Source organism: Magnolia sinica, chromosome 16, assembly GCF_029962835.1.
Source record: "Magnolia sinica isolate HGM2019 chromosome 16, MsV1, whole genome shotgun sequence".
Taxonomy (NCBI): Eukaryota; Viridiplantae; Streptophyta; class Magnoliopsida; order Magnoliales; family Magnoliaceae; genus Magnolia; species Magnolia sinica.
In genome coordinates, this window is record NC_080588.1 from 59,145,830 (window position 1) to 59,164,394 (window position 18,565).

At 42.2% G+C, this 18,565-nt stretch overlaps 1 protein-coding gene across 1 annotated transcript in view; it reads left to right on the plus strand.

The window, feature by feature from the left end:
- Nucleotides 1–17,187, plus strand: part of LOC131228723 (uncharacterized) — a 51,496-nt gene extending 34,309 nt beyond the window's left edge. The window contains exon 9 of the mRNA XM_058224573.1: nt 16,644–17,187. Coding sequence (XP_058080556.1) covers nt 16,644–16,731 — 88 coding nt within the window. The 3' untranslated portion in view covers nt 16,732–17,187. The remainder of the gene's footprint in view (nt 1–16,643) is intronic.
- The last annotated feature ends 1,378 nt before the right edge of the window (nt 17,188–18,565 follow it).

Genomic DNA, 18,565 nt, shown 5'->3' on the forward strand with positions numbered 1-18,565 from the left:
GAAATCAGGACAGAATGTCTTGTATCCCAGGTGGTTGGACAGAGCCTTCACCAGTTAGATCAGTCTGGTATCCATATCAATCTTGGATCTGGCTGCGCTCCACACACCAGCTTAATTGCGTGCTGAATGCTACGCATGGGCGGAAGCTGACTGGCAGTTTGTTGGGAACCAAATCCTAAAATCAGGACAGAATGTCTTGTATCCCAGGTGGTTGGACAGAGCCTTCACCAGTTAGATCAGTCTGGTATCCATATCAATCTTGGATCTGGCATACACGATTCTCTCTTCTTGACGTTCCTCCATGAATCAGGCCATACCCAACACTATGGAAGCCAGCGGTCTCTTCAGGCTTGTTCTCTCTTAGGGTTGAGAATGACAGGCTTTCAACCTTATGAGTCACATCTCTGTTGTGTATCCATGAGCGCCCCAACAATATATGTGCGACTTTCAGCAATGATTTATCATAGACTTGGACCAAAGTGATTCTTCATGATTGATGACACATGGAGAAGTTCATTAAGCACTGATTGGTTATGGGAAATGAAACATATCATTCACCCATGCAATCTTGTAGGGCTTGGGATGCTTCTGATCCTTCAACTTCAACTTGTCCACCATTGTTTACGAAGCTATGTTCATACTGCTGCTTCCATTTATAATAACCTAAACAACCTTTCCACCACACAATACTCGTTTATGAAAGATGTTGGTTCTCAAACAGTCTTCTCAGGCATTCTCTTTTCGTGCCATCAGAATCCTCTTGATCATCGACAATAATTTATTTTCCTTGAGCCTTCTATACCCCCTCAAGTCCCTAAATGTCACTTTCTGAATCACTTCCGTGTTCACCTTTGTCCCAGTCTTCAACGAATTTCTCCGTACCATTCATCCTATTGTCCGTTGCATAATTGGAGATTGCGAGAGGGGCACTCTGTCGCATTATTTTCATGACAACCACGCTTGAGACAAGTGTTGGAAGATCTTCCCTGAGTTGGTGCAATAGACTTGTGTATGTGTCAATGTTTTTGGTAAAGTGGATTCACCCATTGATTATGTTAGGAGTGTTAGAAGCGGAATTCTGGCAAATTTTGTAGTCCTGATGAAAATTACAGCGGCATACGATTGGTTGTGGACGCACTATAAAGCTGTTGGGAGTATGGTGGGTGGCTTTATATCCCCATCAGCTTGGGGGCTATTGCATCTTACTGCCAACATCTATTCCTACACTTTTTGGGCCATTTGGTTCGTTACGTTCATACTGTTGAGCCAAGTGGTCACTACTCACTATTATTTGAATGTTGACTATAGTCTGTTGTAATAACTCCACTTGTTACTTTCCCGTCTTTCTCAGGCAGCAATGCATCACCAATTTATGATAATGTTGTGCTATTCCTTCACAATCACATTATCTCGCCGCAATGTGAAGAGTTCCTCGATGGAAGTCGTCTCATAATCCAGCGGCAAAAACCCTTGCTTCAATTTCCCCTTCATTTCCTCTCATTTGTCCAAGAGAGGAAAGTTGTAGTGTTTCAAGTCTTCTTAGATAGTATACCACCAATCTTGTGGTGTGCTCTTAAGTTTCAGGGTAACAAAATGCAGTTGACGGCTTCTTCCATTTCGTATAAGTGGAAATAATGTTCTATTTACTTTAGCTAGTCATTGAAAATCTTAGGATCTAGATTACCGTTGTGATTCGGAATCTCAATCTTGACATGCTTGGTGGGATCTGCAATGCAAAAAAGGTACCTGACTTCCAATCACCGTAGGGCTGATATTTCGAGATGCAAGGTTCCAGAGGGCTTCCTTTGATGCTGATACATCCGCAACATCTCGGCTGCCTGGGTTGATGGGGCTTGAGAACGACAAGATAGAACCACCATTCTCATTTCTAAGAATACCCCCTACACGTGATGGAAAAAGATCACCTCTCGAGCACTCATTCTATTCATTTCCACCCAAGAAAGGAGAGGACCCAAACAACATTTGGAGTAGGGGCCTTAATGGAGATGTTTTTTTTTTTGAAAGATGACGATAATTTTATTGGGGCTAGGAGCCGCTGAGGAAGCGGGCCGCCTAAGCGCCTAAGAAAAGGAGATTACAACCCTTAAGAGAATCAGAATTAGCAGCCTATTCAATGATCACTTTTTTTAAGTCTACGAACTAAGGAGTCTGTCGAGTTGGACTCGTTCCTGAAAGTTCTGCAATTTCTTTCTTCCCAAACTGCCCACCAAGTAGCCAGGAGGGATATTCTCCAAATTGGAGTTCTCTGATTGCCTAGACTAACCCCATGCCATGCCTTCAATAGCCAGTCTGTAGAGTCGGGGAGGGATCTAGGAAATACCATAAGGGCTAAAGATTTGAGGCCAGATTTGCTGGATGAAAGGGCGGTGAATAAATAAATGATCTACTGACTCTTCATTAGCCACGCAGTAGATACATATGTTCGGAAGAATCATTCCTCTTTTCCTTAGGTTATCGATCGTGAGAACCTTTTTCTTTCCAACCAACCATCCGAAAAATGAAATCTTAGGAGGAACTGAATAGTGCCAAGTCTGATATGTCGTCATAACTTCTTCGGGAAGGGGTTTGCTGTCTAGAATTTTGTAGAGAGATTTAACCGTAAACATACCAGATTTTTCGGCCTTCCAAACTAGCCTGTCTTCGTCCATGGGATCCGGATAGCTGTTAGAGATACGGTCTAGAAGAGCCCCAATATTCAGCAACCTCCCAGTCCTGTAAGTTCCTTCTACATTTCGGGTTCCAAACCAGCTTCCCGCAAATACAGGAGTAACAGTTGGCAACAGCTCTGGCTTGGTTTGGAGATATCCGATAGATATTTGGAAAATCCGATTTGAGGGCTGATTCTCCAACCCAAACGTCATTCCAGAATTGAACTTTTGCACCATTACCAATGATAAACCCCACGCCTTTGAGAACCTCCTTTTGCATAGAGAGAACGCCCCTCCATAGAGCGGAAGCCTTATAGGAAGAAGAGTGCTTTGTCCACCATCCGCCTGAAGATTGGCCGTATTTGCTTAAACCTGTTCCATAGGCTCCCGTTCTCATTCCCTAAACGCCAAATCCATTGGCCTAAAAGGGCTTGGTTCATAAGCTTGAGGCGTTTTAACCCAATGCCTCCGTCATGATAATGCTTGCAAACTTCCTTCCATTTAACCAAGTGAAATTTCTTTTTTTCCTCTTTCCCATTCCAAAGTAAATCACGTCTTAATTTCTTGAGGGTCGCTAGAACCGGGGCAGGGCATTTGAATAAAGACATGAAATATAGAGGAAGGTTGGATAATGCTGATTTTATGAGGTTGATGCAGCCCCCAAAAGATAGGTATCTGCATTTCCATCTGGCTAGGTATTTCTCGAATCTGACGATGACTTTGTCCCATAGAGATTTAGGGGGTTTGCCTATGCACAGCGGGAGACCAACAAAAGATGACGGGAATCTGCCTTTGGAACAGTTGAAAAATTCAGCGTAGTGACTAATTTCATCTTGATCCATGTTCACCCCGTACAATTTGGATTTCGACATTATTAACCTTCAAACTGGAAACTACTTCAAAACAACGAATCGTAGTGCGGAGGTTACTGACATTCTCTTGGTTGGCTTCACTAAAGAGCAACATATCGTCGGCAAACTGAATGTGAGAGATCGGGGGTGTCGAAGCCTTTGATTTTGATCCCCCTGAGAATCCCTTCTTCTTGACTTTTTGGATATCATTTTGGATAGGGCCTCAGCCGCAATAAGAGATAGGAAAGGAGATAGGGGATCAACTCGCCGAAGGCCCTAGGTGAGCCGTTTAGAAGAACTGAGAAGTGGGCTGACCCAATGCACTCTCCGATCCATCATATACATTTCTCCCTGAATCCCATGCAGGCTTGCATATATTGGAGAAAGGCCCAATCCACATGGTCATATGCTTTCTCAATTTCTAACTTGCATAGGATGCCTTTTGATTTGGATTTGTGGATGGAGTATGCTTTCGAAGCGCTATCAATAATCTATCTACCCGGGATGAAAGTGTTCTGATTGCCTGAAATGACTTTCCCTATCACCAGCTTCAGACGCGACGCCATGACTTTTGCCAAAATCTTGTACGGTCCACCAATTAGACTGATCGGTCTGAAATCCTTAAAGTTAATTGCCCCCGGAAATTTGGGAATTAGAGCAATGAAGGATGCCCCGAGCCCTTTGGAGAGTCGGCCTCTGTCGTGAAACTCGTTGAAAAAAGCCATGATATCATCTTGGAGAATTTCCCAGAACATTTGGAAGAAAATGATTGGAAAACCGTCAGGACCAGGAGCCTTGTCACCTCCTAAGGCATCCACCGCTGCCTTAATTTCTTCCAGGGAGAAAGGGGCCTCAAGAATGTTGACATCCATTGCTTGCAATCTGTCAAGCTGTAGAAAATCTAGGCCCGGTCTGTTCCAGGTCTCTCCCTGGAGAAGATTGCTAAAAAATCTAATAGCCTCTGATTCGATGAAATATTTGTCTTTAGATAATGTGTTGTTCACCTCAATACTGCAGATTTTATTGAATCTGAGGTGCGCACTGGCAATGCTGTGAAAGAATCTAGTGTTCTTGTCGCCTTCTTTAATCCATTTAGCTCGCGATCGTTGTCTCCAAGCAATCTCATCTTCCAGGACTCTAGCTAAAATGTTTTGGATAATCTGAATTTTGCCAGACATTTGATCTGTTGAAATCGAACCATCTTCCGCTTTCAGATCGATATCCTGCAGCTCTGCTAGCAAAGATTCCAATTCCTTAACCCTTTTGTTCGATTCCTTCTCTCTCCACTGTTTGATCTTCTCCTTCAGCATTTTCAGTTTTATGCTCAGTCTGTAGCCGGCGAATCCTTCCACATTAAAGGCCATCCACCAATCTTTAATAAGTTGCGAAAAGCCTTCAATCTTGGTCCAAGAGATTTCAAATTTGAAAGGTTTTGGGCCCCAGCTTTGGTGATCAGCTGAGAGCAGCACTGGGGAATGATCTGAAGTCGTTCTTGGGAGAGCCGATTGAGAGACGAAGGGGAAGACATCGATCCAGTTAGAAGAAACTAGAAATCTGTCCAATCTGGCTAATGTCGGCTTGATTCTCCCGTTAGTCCAAGTGAATTTAGAGCCGAGCAGGGGAAGATCTACAAGCTCTTGATCCTCGATCCAGGAAGAGAAGATTCGCATTGCGGGAGAGACGATATAGGCGTGAGATTTCTCTTCAGCATATCTGTAAATGTTGAAGTCCTCGCATAGGCACCAAGGACCCTTGAATCTGCGTCTTGAGTCACTGAGTTCCGACTAGAAATTTGTTCTTCTACTGTCAGCATTAGTACCATAAACGGAAGTAACGAGGCATTGGAAATTGCATGATTTGTTTTTAAGGATAATAGAAACAGAAAACTCCCCTTTCCAACTCGAATCCAGGGACCAAATTGACTAATTCCAGGCTACAATGATGCCTCCAGCGCTGCCGATAGTGTCCACCGAAATTTTGAGTTTTTGTCTCTTGAAGACAAATCACATCTGGATTATTCCTCCTGCAAGTATCCTTGAGCAATCTTCTTTTCTGCTTCGATCCTACTCCTCTCCTCTAACATTCCACGAGAGGATCTTCATTCAGGAACTGAGTTGCCATGGTTTTCAACGTTCACTGTTCCCGATAATAAGCCGATTGAAGAATTGAGAGAGGATGTGAGATTGTGGAGTTCTCTGTTGTTACGCGATCTGGAGGTTCGCTGTCTGGGAGATCTGGTGCCAGAGAGAGGGCGGCCTCGAGATTCTACACGTTGGAAGAGAGCTATGTAGTCTTCTAGACAGTCTCTGAAGGATAGGCCTAAGGATTTGCCCACGTGACCGATCACATCTCTGATCCATTTCTTCCTTTGAATGACTTCGATCATCTCTGCCCTCTGAAAATCGTCTTCCGCTTTATAAGAGTGTTTATTCTCAGTCTGGACTAGGTTGCCTTCCTACCAAATTTGGAGGGGCTCTGCTTTGATCAAACCGGCAATGCTGTCTTCACGAAATAAGGTGGATAGGGCCAGATGGGATATCGAACTTCTGGGAGATTGGATTGGAGAGGAGGGGTTGGAAGGGGAGTCCTCATAATCTGAGCTGGATGATCGGAAGTCAGGGTTAAAGGGCTCTGTGGGTTCCCACGGGAGAGGTAATGGCTCTGGGGTAAGGGGAGGGTTGAGGTTTGTACACTAGAGAGGGGCGGGAACGGAAGGGGGTATGCAAATGGGGTAGTCTAGAGGGGCCGATGGGGTGTTTTTGGAGATTTTGAAACGGGAGTGGTCGGAAGAAGAATCGGGATATAGGGTTTGGTTCAGATCGAGAAGAGAAGGATTGGGATATTGGGTTTGGTTTAGATCGAGAAGAGAAGGATTGGAGAGGTCCGAAGCATGAGAGGCTGGGATGAGTTGGCGGGTTGGTCCGTCCATCACTTCCAGGTCTGCTTCCGATGCTGCTTCGAGAGCTTCCAGGGGAATACATGTCTTTTTAGCTGGTCGGGTCTGGAGCTTCGGGTCTTTATTTGCTTCGGGTAGATGACGTGGACGATGTTCCTCCATACACGGTTCTGTTCGGGCGAGGCGAGCTGGACAGCATGTAGTTTCTTCACATATCTCGAGGCCACATGTCTCTTGCGCCAAAGTTTCTGCAGACGCTCGAGTGCTGAGGACAGTTGTTTCTAGAAAAGTAGTCTGGAGCACCGGAATCGTGCTTCTGCGTTTGGATCCATGGCCACTGTCAATGCTTCCGGCTGGCGAGTAGACTCCCTGGATCTCCAGAGATCTCCCCAATGAGGGAGAGGATCGTCTTTCTTTTCCATTTGAATCGGTAGAAAGATGGTTCTATTATCGACTACCACCTGGATGTGAGGAGGCAACGGTTCTCCTTTCTTGCTCCTTATCTTGGTTCTGATCACTCCCATTTCCTCTCCAAGGAGGGTCTTGGAATCCAGCTTGATGAATTTTCGAGAATAGTAGTAGCTTGCAGGAAAAACTCTTCATACCATAGCTCCAAGGGAACCGACCATATGAGGATCCACACTTCTTCCATTTCGAATAGTGAAAATTCTTCCTAGGACTGGATGCGATGGATAGGGCCATCTTTGTGTAGTGCTCCTGCCCATATAAGGATGTCTGGGTTGACATCCGGACTCAGCCTGATCCAGAGTTCGTTGAATCCGATCGGTTGAATGTTGTATTGCTTCGACGTGATTCTGCAACATTCATCAATCCTGCTTCGGATTTGGGGGATCATCACATTAGTTCTGATGGTATTGGATGGATTGTTGAGTTCCCTACCCGATTCAGTGGATCAGGTTAGTGTGTCTTTGAATGAAATGGGTCTCTTCTGCTGGGTTTGATTTTGCACTGGATCCTTGGCCATTATAGGGGTGAGGGTTTCAGCAACTTTCTTGGATTTCATTTCTGGGCCAAACCTTGCTCTCTGGACTAGGAGTTTAGCTCCACCAAAGCTCTCGCCATGGAGCATCCATATAGCTCTTATCAGCTCTTCTTCGGAGCTCATTCTCACCAAAGCAAAATCCCTGTAGGTACCATCGAACCTGTCTCTTGGTCGGACCACATCCATGACAGCCTTTGCTTGTCCGAAAACTCTGGCAAAGTTAACAAGAGCCCATCCGTCAGGAAATCCCTTCACAAGGAGGGTTGGGTAACTCGTGTAATCTCTTCCTTTGCCCCTTTCCAACTTTGATTTCCCTTTTTTCCTTTCCACTGTTTGCCATTTTTCTTTTGGTTCTCGATCGTGCGTGGTAACCCCATCTGATGATGGTCGGCGCTTAATGGAGATGTGTTGCACTAGCATGTGCCAATCTCTAGCAATATCCCTTGGACTCCATTCTTTAAACTTAGATGATAGAGAAATCCATTTGATGATAGAACCTTTGATTTTCTCAATGATCAATTCCACGGGCAGAGATACATCGTTGAAAAGACAGTCACTCCTTCCCTTCCATAATTCCTAGTACATGGCGAAAGGGATGAGCTCCCAAAATATGGTTATTCCTTCCCTTTCATTACTCCTAGTAGATGGTGAAAGGGATGAGCTCCCAGAGAACTCTGCCTTACTTGTGAGCTGGACCTCTGCCCCATTCTACTGTTATAATTCGATCTTTGATTGCTCCTCCTAAGCCAAGCAATATTGACCCAGTTGTATTTTTATGAGCAACACATCCTTTTCAATCTCTCTGTTCTCATGAATTATTGACCCAAGATATTAGAAGTGGGCATTTAATTTTTTAAAATTCCTATTTTAGTTAGACCTTATGGATCTCTATCATGATCATTCCATGTTTTTAGAAAACACAATATACACTTTCTAAAAGCGTAACCGTGTGCGGGAAAAACTGCTTGTTTCTTCCATCGTAGGGAGTCTCTCCTCAATTTATCACAGGTGTAGGAGGATAGAGAACCGTGTCAATACCTCTAATAGAGGCCAAGGGCTGACCAGAGCCATTTGAGAAGTGGACCTCACGCCTTGGGTGTGTGCATGTGTGGGAGATGGGAAGTGGGGATGTCCCACCTATTCTCTCTCTCTCTCTACTCTCTTGGCTCTCACAAGGTTGGACGTCTAACACAACTTGGACGTCCGGGGCTCTCCCATTGTAGCTCTCCTTCTTGGATATGATCTATATATAGAGGAGATAGGGTTTCAGTAGATGCACCATAATATGACACTTCACCACCCTATATAGGCTTCTATGTACCCTACTGTGAAGGAAATCTATATACCTTTCTTAATCCATGCATCCCAATTGTTCAAATCCCTCCACTATCCGTGATCACTATTGTCAGGCAATCCCATGCTGCCCCAAGAAGTGGATCAACAAATCTTAGTCATTGGATATCCATCAGGTATGGTTAAAAACAAATCAATAGTAAAAGACTTTAAGTTAACGGTTGAAAACCTATTTTAACCAATTAGAAACCATAGAAGTGTTGTCTAAGCCTTTAAAACACTTGATGGGTAGTTCAAACCTTAAGATCAACTTACATACTAATGTCACGGGCGGACCAAGTGGATTCCTTTTTGAATTGTGTGGACTTTGACAATCCTAATGAAACCATTTAGCCACACCCACTTTCAATGGGCATGCGGTAGCCTCATAAAGCGAGCTAAAGCAAGGTATCCCAAATCGGATACGTATCGGCCGTAACGGCCGATACGTATCGGTAACGGTGGTACCCGTTATGCGATACGGGGCTGTATCGGCCGTTCCCAGTTTTTGTACCCGTATCGGCCGATACGGGCCCGTTACGGTCTGCTTCGGATGCTGTTTCAAGAGCTTCCGGGGGAATACGTGTCTTTTTAGCTGGTCGGGTCTGGAGCTTCGGGTCTTTATTTGCTTCGGGTAGATGACGTGGACGATGTTCCTCCATACACGGTTCTATTCGGGCGAGGCGAGCTGGACAGCATGTAGTTTCTTCACATATCTCGAGGCCACATGTCTCTTGCGCCAAAGTTTCTGCAGACGCTCGAGTGCTAAGGACAGCTGTTTCTAGAAAAGTAGTCTGGAGCACCGGAATCGTGCTCCTGCGTTTGGATCCATGGCCATTGTCAATGCTTCCGGCTGGCGAGTAGACTCTCTGGATCTCCAGAGATCTCCCCAACGAGGGAGAGGATCGTCTTTCTTTTCCATTTGAATTGGTAGAAAGATGGTTCTATTATCGACTACCACCTGGATGTGAGGAGGCAATGGTTCTCCTTTCTTGCTCCTTATCCTGGTTCTGATCACTCCCTTTTCCTCTCCAAGGAGAGTCTTAGAATCCAGCTCGATGAATTTTTCGAGAATAGTAGCAGCTTGCAGGAAAAACTCTTCATACCATAGCTCCAAGGGAACCGACCATATGAGGATCCACACTTCTTCCATTCCGAACAGTGAAAATTCTTCCCAGGACTGGATGCGATGGATAGGGCCATCTTTGTGTAGTGCTCCTGCCCATATAAGGATGTCTGGGTTGACATCCAGACTCAGCTTGATCCAGAGTTCGTTGAATCCGATCGGTTGAATGTTGTATTGCTTCGGCGTGATTCTGCAACATTCATCAATCCTGGTTCGGATTTGGGGGATTGTCACATTAGTTCTGATGGTATTGGATGGATTGTTGAGTTCCCTACCCGATTCAGTGGATCAGGTTAACGCGTCTTTGAACGAAATGGGTCTCTTCTGCTGGGTTTGATTTTGCACTGGATCCTTGGCCATTATAGGGGTGAGGGTTTCAGCAACTTTTTTGGATTTCATTTCTGGGCCAAACCTTGCTCTCTGGACTAGGAGTTTAGCTCCACCAAAGCTCTCGCCATGGAGCATCCATATAGCTCTTATCAGCTCTTCTTCGGAGCTCATTCTCACCAAAGCAAAATCCCCGTAGGTACCATCGAACCTGTCTCTTGGTCAGACCACATCCATGACAGCCCTTGCTTGTCCGAAAACTCTGGCGAAGTTAACAGGAGCCCATCCGTCAGGAAATCCCTTCACAAGGAGGGTTGGGTAACTCTGTGTAATCTCTTCCTTTGCCCCTTTCCAACTTTGATTTCCCTTTTTTCCTTTCCACTGTTTGCCATTTTTCTTCTGGTTCTCAATCGTGTGTGGTAACCGTATCTGATGATGGTCGGCGCTTAATGGAGATGTGTTGCACTAGCATGTGCCAATCTTTAGCAATATCCCTTGGACTCCATTCTTTAAACTTAGATGATAGTGAAATCCATTTGATGATAGAACCTTTGATTTTCTCAATGATCAATTCCACGGGCAGAGATACATCTTTGAAAATACAGTCACTCCTTCCCTTTCGTAACTCCTAGTAGATGGCAAAAGGGATGAGCTCCCAAAATATGGTTATTCCTTCCCTTTCATAACTCCTAGTAGATGGTGATAGGGATGAGCTCCCAGAGAACTCTGCCTTACTTGTGAGCTGGACCTCTGCCCCATTCTACTGTTAGAATTCGATCTTTGATCGCTCCTCCTTAGCCAACCAAGATTCACCCAGTTGTATTTTTTTGAGCAACACATCCTTTTCAATCTCTCTGTTCTCATGAATTATTGACCCAAGATATTAGAAGTGGGCATTTAATTTTTTAAAATTCATATTTTAGTTAGACCTTATGGATCTCTATCATGATCATTCCGTGTTTCTAGAAAACACAAAATACACTTTCTAAAAGCGTAACCGTGTGCGGTAAAAACTGCTTGTTTTATCGCTGTCGATCTTCCAACGTAGGGAGTCTCTCCTCAATTTATCACAGGTGTAGGAGGATAGAGAACCGTCTCAATACCTCTAGTAGAGGCCAAGGGCTGACCAGAGCCATTCGAGAAGTGGACTTCACGCCTTGGGTGTGTGCATGTGTGGGAGATGGGAAGTGGGGATGTCCCACCTATTCTCTCTCTCTCTCTCTCTCTCTCTCTCTCTCTCTCTCTCCTCTCTTGGCTCTCACAAGGTTGGACGTCTAACACAACTTGGACGTCCAGGGCTCTCCCATTGTAGCTCTCCTTCTTGGATATGATCTATATATAGAGGAGATAGGGTTTCAGTAGATGCACCATAATATGGCGCTTCACCATCCTATACAGGCTTCTGTGTACCCTACTGTGAAGGAAATCTATATACCTTTCTTAATCCATGCATCCCAATTGTTCAAATCCCTCCACTATCCGTGATCACTATCGTCAGGCAATCCCATGCTGCCCCAAGAAGTGGATCAACAAATCCTAGTCATTGGATATCCATCAGGTATGGTTAAAAACAAATCAATAGTAAAAGACTTTAAGTTAACGGTTGAAAACCTTTTTTAACCAATTAGGAACCATAGAAGTGTTGTCTAAGCCTTTAAAACACTAGATGGGTAGTTCAAACCTTAAGATCAACCCACATACTAATGTCACGGGCGGACCAAGTGGATTCCTTGTTGAATTGTGTGGACTTTGACAATCCTAATGAAACCATTTAGCCACACCCACTTTCAATGGGCATGCGGTAGCCTTGTAAAGCGAGCCAAAGTAGTATTTAATAAGAATCTTTCCATCTACACATCCTTAGGTCAAGGGATTTAATAGAGCAACTGTAACTGCAAGTATCTTCTAGTCTATGCATGTTGGGTATTCTAGACTAATTACTTGCTAGCGATCTCGCCAATGGAAGCGATCAAAGGCCTCATCCAAGGAACCATCCATGAAACACTCACACACTCATGTTAGGGGGAAGGCATTTTGACACGAGTTGGGCCTGATGGTAGAGACCGTCCATACTGAAACTGAGTCATTCGCCCTAACACAAGACAACCAATATGAATGATGCAAGCATATCCAAGGAATTGTATGGTCATGGCCAAGGCATTGAGATCCATGGATCATAACTCTCCCCTGGCCATTGGGCAATGTGTCCAATCTTAGGGTGCCTAAGGATAACAAAGGTAAACCTCACAAACCCATAATAATAAACATGTTCTACACACATTAACTTAGCCAATGAATGAATGAGTAATCCATGCATAAAACTAGGTCAAGGAGCAATCAAACATTGTGTGTGTGTGTGTGTGTGTGTGTGTGTGTGTGAGAGAGAGAGAGAGAGAGAGAGAGAGAGAGAGAGAGAGAGGTTATGACAAGAGGTTATGACAAGAGGTTATGACGAGTGGTGTTTGGCAAAAGTGTGTTGGTGGGCTCCCTGCTATTTCCAATTACTTGAGCATGTGCTTTACACCTTTTGGTCCCATTTTGTGCCTTGGTTCAAAACTTTGCCTGTGGGGAACTCATCTGGAGGTTGTGATAATGGATAACAATAATCAGATTTTGGAATTTCTTGTTCACCCATCAGGCCGCGAACCCTTCTAGAGGGATGCATTGGTTATAAATAAAATGAAGACAGTTTGCTTGATGCTCTGATGATCCTGTTGAGTTGATGAATGGTGGCGGCCCTGTGATATCGTAAATCTTATGATTTACGATACAATTCAACTCCTTTTACGATTTGTGATATGATAATGATTTGGACAACATTGCTTATTAACTTAAAATTGATTTTAATACCAAATCAATTGATTTGAGGTGAAAATAATGTACTGATCATAAAATTTAAGAGACATTTAATAACATAAAACCAAAAACAAAAAACAAAAAAAGAAAAAAGAAAAAGAAAAAGAGCTTTTTTTTTTTTTTTTTGTCGTTGAAAATTTTAATATTTTTGATAAAATATGCTTTTTTATCACAAGTCCATGGATCTATATGATTTATACTTGCTTGCGTGAAAAATTGTCAATATCAAACATAAAACATAAACATTTACCTCAGTTTTGAAAACCCAAAATGGATTTCTGTCGAAAATATAACTTTGGACCGTAAATCCCAAATGAAGTTTCTTCTCTTCTCCCATTAAAAAAAAGAAAAGAAAAGAGACGTACCTCTTTTCCTTTCTTTTCTTCTTCTTCTTCTCTTTCTTCTTCTTCTTCTTCTCAGGCAGCCGCGGCCTTCTTCCTCCTTTTCTTCTTCTTCTTCTTCTTCCTCTCTCTCTCTTTCTCTTTTCTTTCCCTCTCTCTCTTTTTTCTTCTCTCTTCTTTCCCTCTTTTTTCTTTTCGGTTCCCCCCCCCCTTTTTTTTTTCAGGCGTACCACGCACCAACTAGCCGCTGGCTGTAGGTACGTGTCACGCTAAGACGAATGCTAACACTCCTCGAGCTCCAAGTTGTACGAACGGTTCAAAGGAGATCAAAGTTATATGGGCTCCACAGTAATGTATTTATTACATCTACACCGTTCATCTTTTTCAGTGATCATTTTAGAGCACTATCCAAAAAATGAATTATATCCCAAGATCATCTGGACCACACCAAAAATAGCAGCGGAGATAATATTTTCACCGTTAAACAATTCGTGGGGCCCACGGTAACGTTTATTTTCCATCCAATCTGATCTGATCAGACCTGAGTGGGCGATGATGTATATATTTTATCCATGTCGTCCATCCATTTTGCCATGTCATTTTAAGTCAGGATCTAAAAACTTGATAATATCCAATTCTCTGGTGGACCACACCATAGGAAATAAGAAACAGTGGTTATAAAATGGTCACCATTAAAAATTTCTTAAGGTCCACTGTAATGTTTATTTTCAATCTAACCTATTAATTGGGTCACACTGACGTGGATGAAGAGAAAACACACATGTCAGCTTGATCTAAAACTTTTGTAGCCCTCAATAAATTTTTTATGGTGAATGTTTAATTATTGTTGTTTTTTATGGTGCTATCCACCTGAGCTTTGGATGTGCCTCATTTTTGGGCTCATGCCCTAAAATTATTTGGCAAAATGAATTGACGGTGTGGATATAACACATTCATCACGGGCGGGGCCCAAAAAATTTTGACACGTGCTACACTTCACAATCCGAGTCCCGCCTAATTTGAGCCTTAAAAAATTGTACACGTGACATATATTAACTTAAAATTTAGCAATTAAATTATGGACTGCAATTGCTAACTCACAATGCCAAAATCAAATTGTTTGAATAGTTTTAATTGTTAATTTGTGGACTTTTATTTTTTAAAATAGGGCCTTTTGATTTTTTTCATGATTCACTATCCAATAAATGTCCATCAATTCATAAGTGGGATAATGACAATAAATTGCATGAATTTGAGGCTGATTTAGTGCATAGATTGGTCCTCCAAGTCAGCCCCAAATTGGCAACGCCATCTACCTGAATTTAATTTCATTTTTTTAAAGAACTATTGGGAGAAATAATATCAAGTTGTTAAGTATATAAATTAGATATTTAGAAAATTAAATATATGAATTTTGTAGTCAAATTCAGGTTATTTGGTTCATAAATTCATCAGACAGTCTGGTACAACTTCTCACCAAAGAGTGGACCGTTACACCACCATAAACATGTTCCAATTTATAAATGAATGCATATTTGGAATGCTTAGAATATTCCGGATTTAAACCATATTTTTTCATATTTTTTTGGCAAAAAAAAAAATTTGCGCTGTTACGGGCCGTTGCGCCCCCGTTTCCGTATCAGTTTCGGAGGGCACCGTTACGCCAACCGATACTGAAACAGGACACCTTGAGTCAAATTAGTATTAATAAGAATCTTTCCATCTACACATCCTCAGGTCAAGGGATTTAATAGAGCAACTGTAACTGCAAGTATCTTCTAGTCTATGTATGTTGGGTATTCTAGACTAATTACTTGCAAGCGATCTCGCCAATGGAAGCGATCGAAGGCCTCATCCAAGGAACCATCCATGAAACACTCACACACTCATGTTAGGGGGAAGGCATTTTGACACGAGTTGGGCCTGATGGTAGAGACCGTCCATACTGAAACTGAGTCATTCGCCCTAACACAAGACAACCAATATGAATGATGCAAGCATATCCAAGGAATTGTATGGTCATGGCCAAGGCATTGAGATCCATGGATCATAACTCTCCCCTGGCCATTGGGCAATGTGTCCAATCTTAGGGTGCCTAAGGATAACAAAGGTAAACCTCATAAACCCGTAATAATAAACATGTTCTACACACATTAACTTAGCCAATGAATGAATGAGTAATCCATGCATAAAACTAGGTCAAGGAGCAATCGAACATTGTGTGTGTGTGTGTGTGTGTTAGAGAGAGAGAGAGAGAGAGAGAGAGAGAGAGAGAGAGAGAGGTTATGACGAGTGGTGTTTGGCAAAAGTGTGTTGGTGGGCTCCCTGCTATTTCCAATTACTTGAGCATGTGCTTTACACCTTTTGGTCCCATTTTGTGCCTTGGTTCAAAACTTTGGTGCCTGTGGGGAACTCATCTGGAGGTTGTGATAATGAATAACAATAATCAGATTTTTGAATTTCTTGTTCACCCATCAGGCCGCGAACCCTTCTAGAGGGATGCATTGGTTATAAATAAAATGAAGACAGTTTGCTTGATGCTCTGATGATCCTGTTGAGTTGATGAATGGTGGCGGCACTGTGATATCGTAAATCTTATGATTTACGATACAATTCAACTCCTTTTACGATTTGTGATATGATAATGATTTGAACAACATTGCTTATTAACTTAAAATTGATTTTAATACTAAATCAATAGATTTGAGGTGAAAATAATGTACTGATCATAAAATTTAAGAGACATTTAATAACATAAAACCAAAAACAAAATACAAAAATAGAAAAAAGAAAAAGAAAAAGAGCTTCTTTTTTTTTTTTGTTGTTGAAAATTTTAATATTTTTGATAAAATATGCTTTTTCATCACAAGTCCATGGATCTATATGATTTGTACTTACCTGCGTGAAAAATTGTCAATATCAAACATAAAACATAAACATTTACCTCAGTTTTGAAAGCCCAAAATGGATTTCCGTCGAAAATAAAACTTTGGACCGTAAATCCCAAATGAAGTTTCTTCTCCTCCCATTTTCAAATACCACAAAGAACAAGTGTAAGATAGGTTTTAAAGACCCATCTTTCGACATGTATGGATCAGACGAGCCATGTAAAGGTTGAGTGGGCTTCTTGCCCAAAACTGCCCTCTAAGCTTTGTTCTTAACCATCACTTTTACTGAACCTGGAAAAAAGAAGCATATATTTCATGTGTTTAAGCTCATACAGGGTGTCATTATCTTTGCAGGGCATGTTTGGCTACGATGGGTATTTTATATTACAGACTGGCACAACGGAGTCTTGGCGAAAATCAGCTCGAAGACAATCAGCAGTGAGTTTTGTTTACTTCCCATCCAAGCTGGTTTTATATATATGAAATCCTTTTCTAGATGTTACCAGATTCCGGGCTTTTGTTTCGGGCCACATCTCCCATTCATCTGGGTCCCACTCAACACACAACGAGATGTCCAGTTTCTATCTTTTGTTGCTGTGTGAAAAGGGGTTAGATGACCTTTGTCACTGTTCCATCATGGGAATCTACTTTTTTTTCGTGATCTTGCTTCATTTTTTTGTTATGTATGCTACAGTTTGGAATGAAATTGTGGAAGCTGGTAAAAAGGAGAGGTCATGTTTGTTGGTTTTCTCAAACATGGGCTTGTTTTATGTAATTTTCTTGTCTGAACTTTTACATGTGAAAATAAAAGAAGGCCGAACCTGTTTGGCTGTCAAGTGAACCGTGGAAATGAAGACGCTGAATTTTATGAATTTATGGAATTTGCATTGATTTTTTTTTTTTAATTGTCTGCACGCCATGTTGGGGAATTTTGATGGCTTTGAACCATATATGATCTGTTGAAGAGGAGGGGTTATAGAGTCCCGCTCATGCCATGGATTGCTGGCACCCAAGATGCCATTCATCTGGAGTGTATGGCTTGGCTTGGCAATGTGAACCGTTGATTTGAAGAGTGTCACTGTAGATGGGAGATGGGGGGTTAGATGTAGGTTTGAATACAGTAGAGTCAAGAGAACTGGAATTTGGTAAAGCAATCTCTCGACAGGACGTGGCAGGATTGATCGGGTCCAGCCATATACTAGCACCAGAACAAATGGCCTATGCTTTCAAAATAAAACCCATCAGATAATCCTAGTCGTTGCTTTATTTTAATTTATTTTGATAATTCCAACTGTTTGTATCACTGCATATTTGACCATTAACATGATTTTGTTTTCCAACATCACTTTAATGGCCACAGGTAAGATGAATTAGATCGTCTAATAGATTTTCAAGACATTAACTATCCATGTGAGGGCCCTGCATATAGGCTGACCTGATTTTCACATCGGACCACGTGTACTGTAGAGAGATGGCTCTCCCAGATTCCGGTTCTTCTTTGTATCATCTCCTAAGAAATAATAGCCAAATGCAGAAGGTTTAATATCTTCTAATCAGAGAGATTCATGGGTATTCCTTATCCATGATGGGACCATGCTCATCAGATCAAGTTGAATATCTTCTAATCAGAGAGATTCATGGGTATCTCTTATCCATGATGGGACCCTGCTCATCAGATCAACGGTCGGATCGCAGAAACTTGGGCCCTCATTTTTAGAATCCTCCACATCAGCAAAAATGCGTTTTGCTGATGAACAGGACTCTGTAATTCAGGTAGAATGTATAGGCATGCAACATGTTGATCTGATGTAGGAAAATAGAGCAAAAACGGTTATGTAGGAAACACACAAAATTAGTCGGACTAGTTAAAATCAAATGATCCTGCCATTCAATTTGTGGCCGTCAAATATTGATTACTCAAAATAAAATGATTTGAGATCGAAATGCCAGGGTAAACCATATGTTTAGTGAAGATTATACGGCTCTCCTTGGTCGATTAAATACTTGCAAGCTGGATCAGAACAGTGAAGATACCCTAGTATGGAAATTGGACAAATCCAGCACATTTTCGGTTAAGTCCTTGTACATCTCTATTGGTAATCTCTATTGGTAGCGAATCCTCCGCCACTTTTGAGAACTAGAAAGAATAAGTGTGGAAATCTAAAGTTCCTCCAAAGATAGCAGCCTTCGGATGGCTAGTTGGAAAGAAGAAAGTCCTAAAAATTAACAATTTGAGGAAAAGGGGCATGATAATCACAAATGTTTGCCTGTGTTGT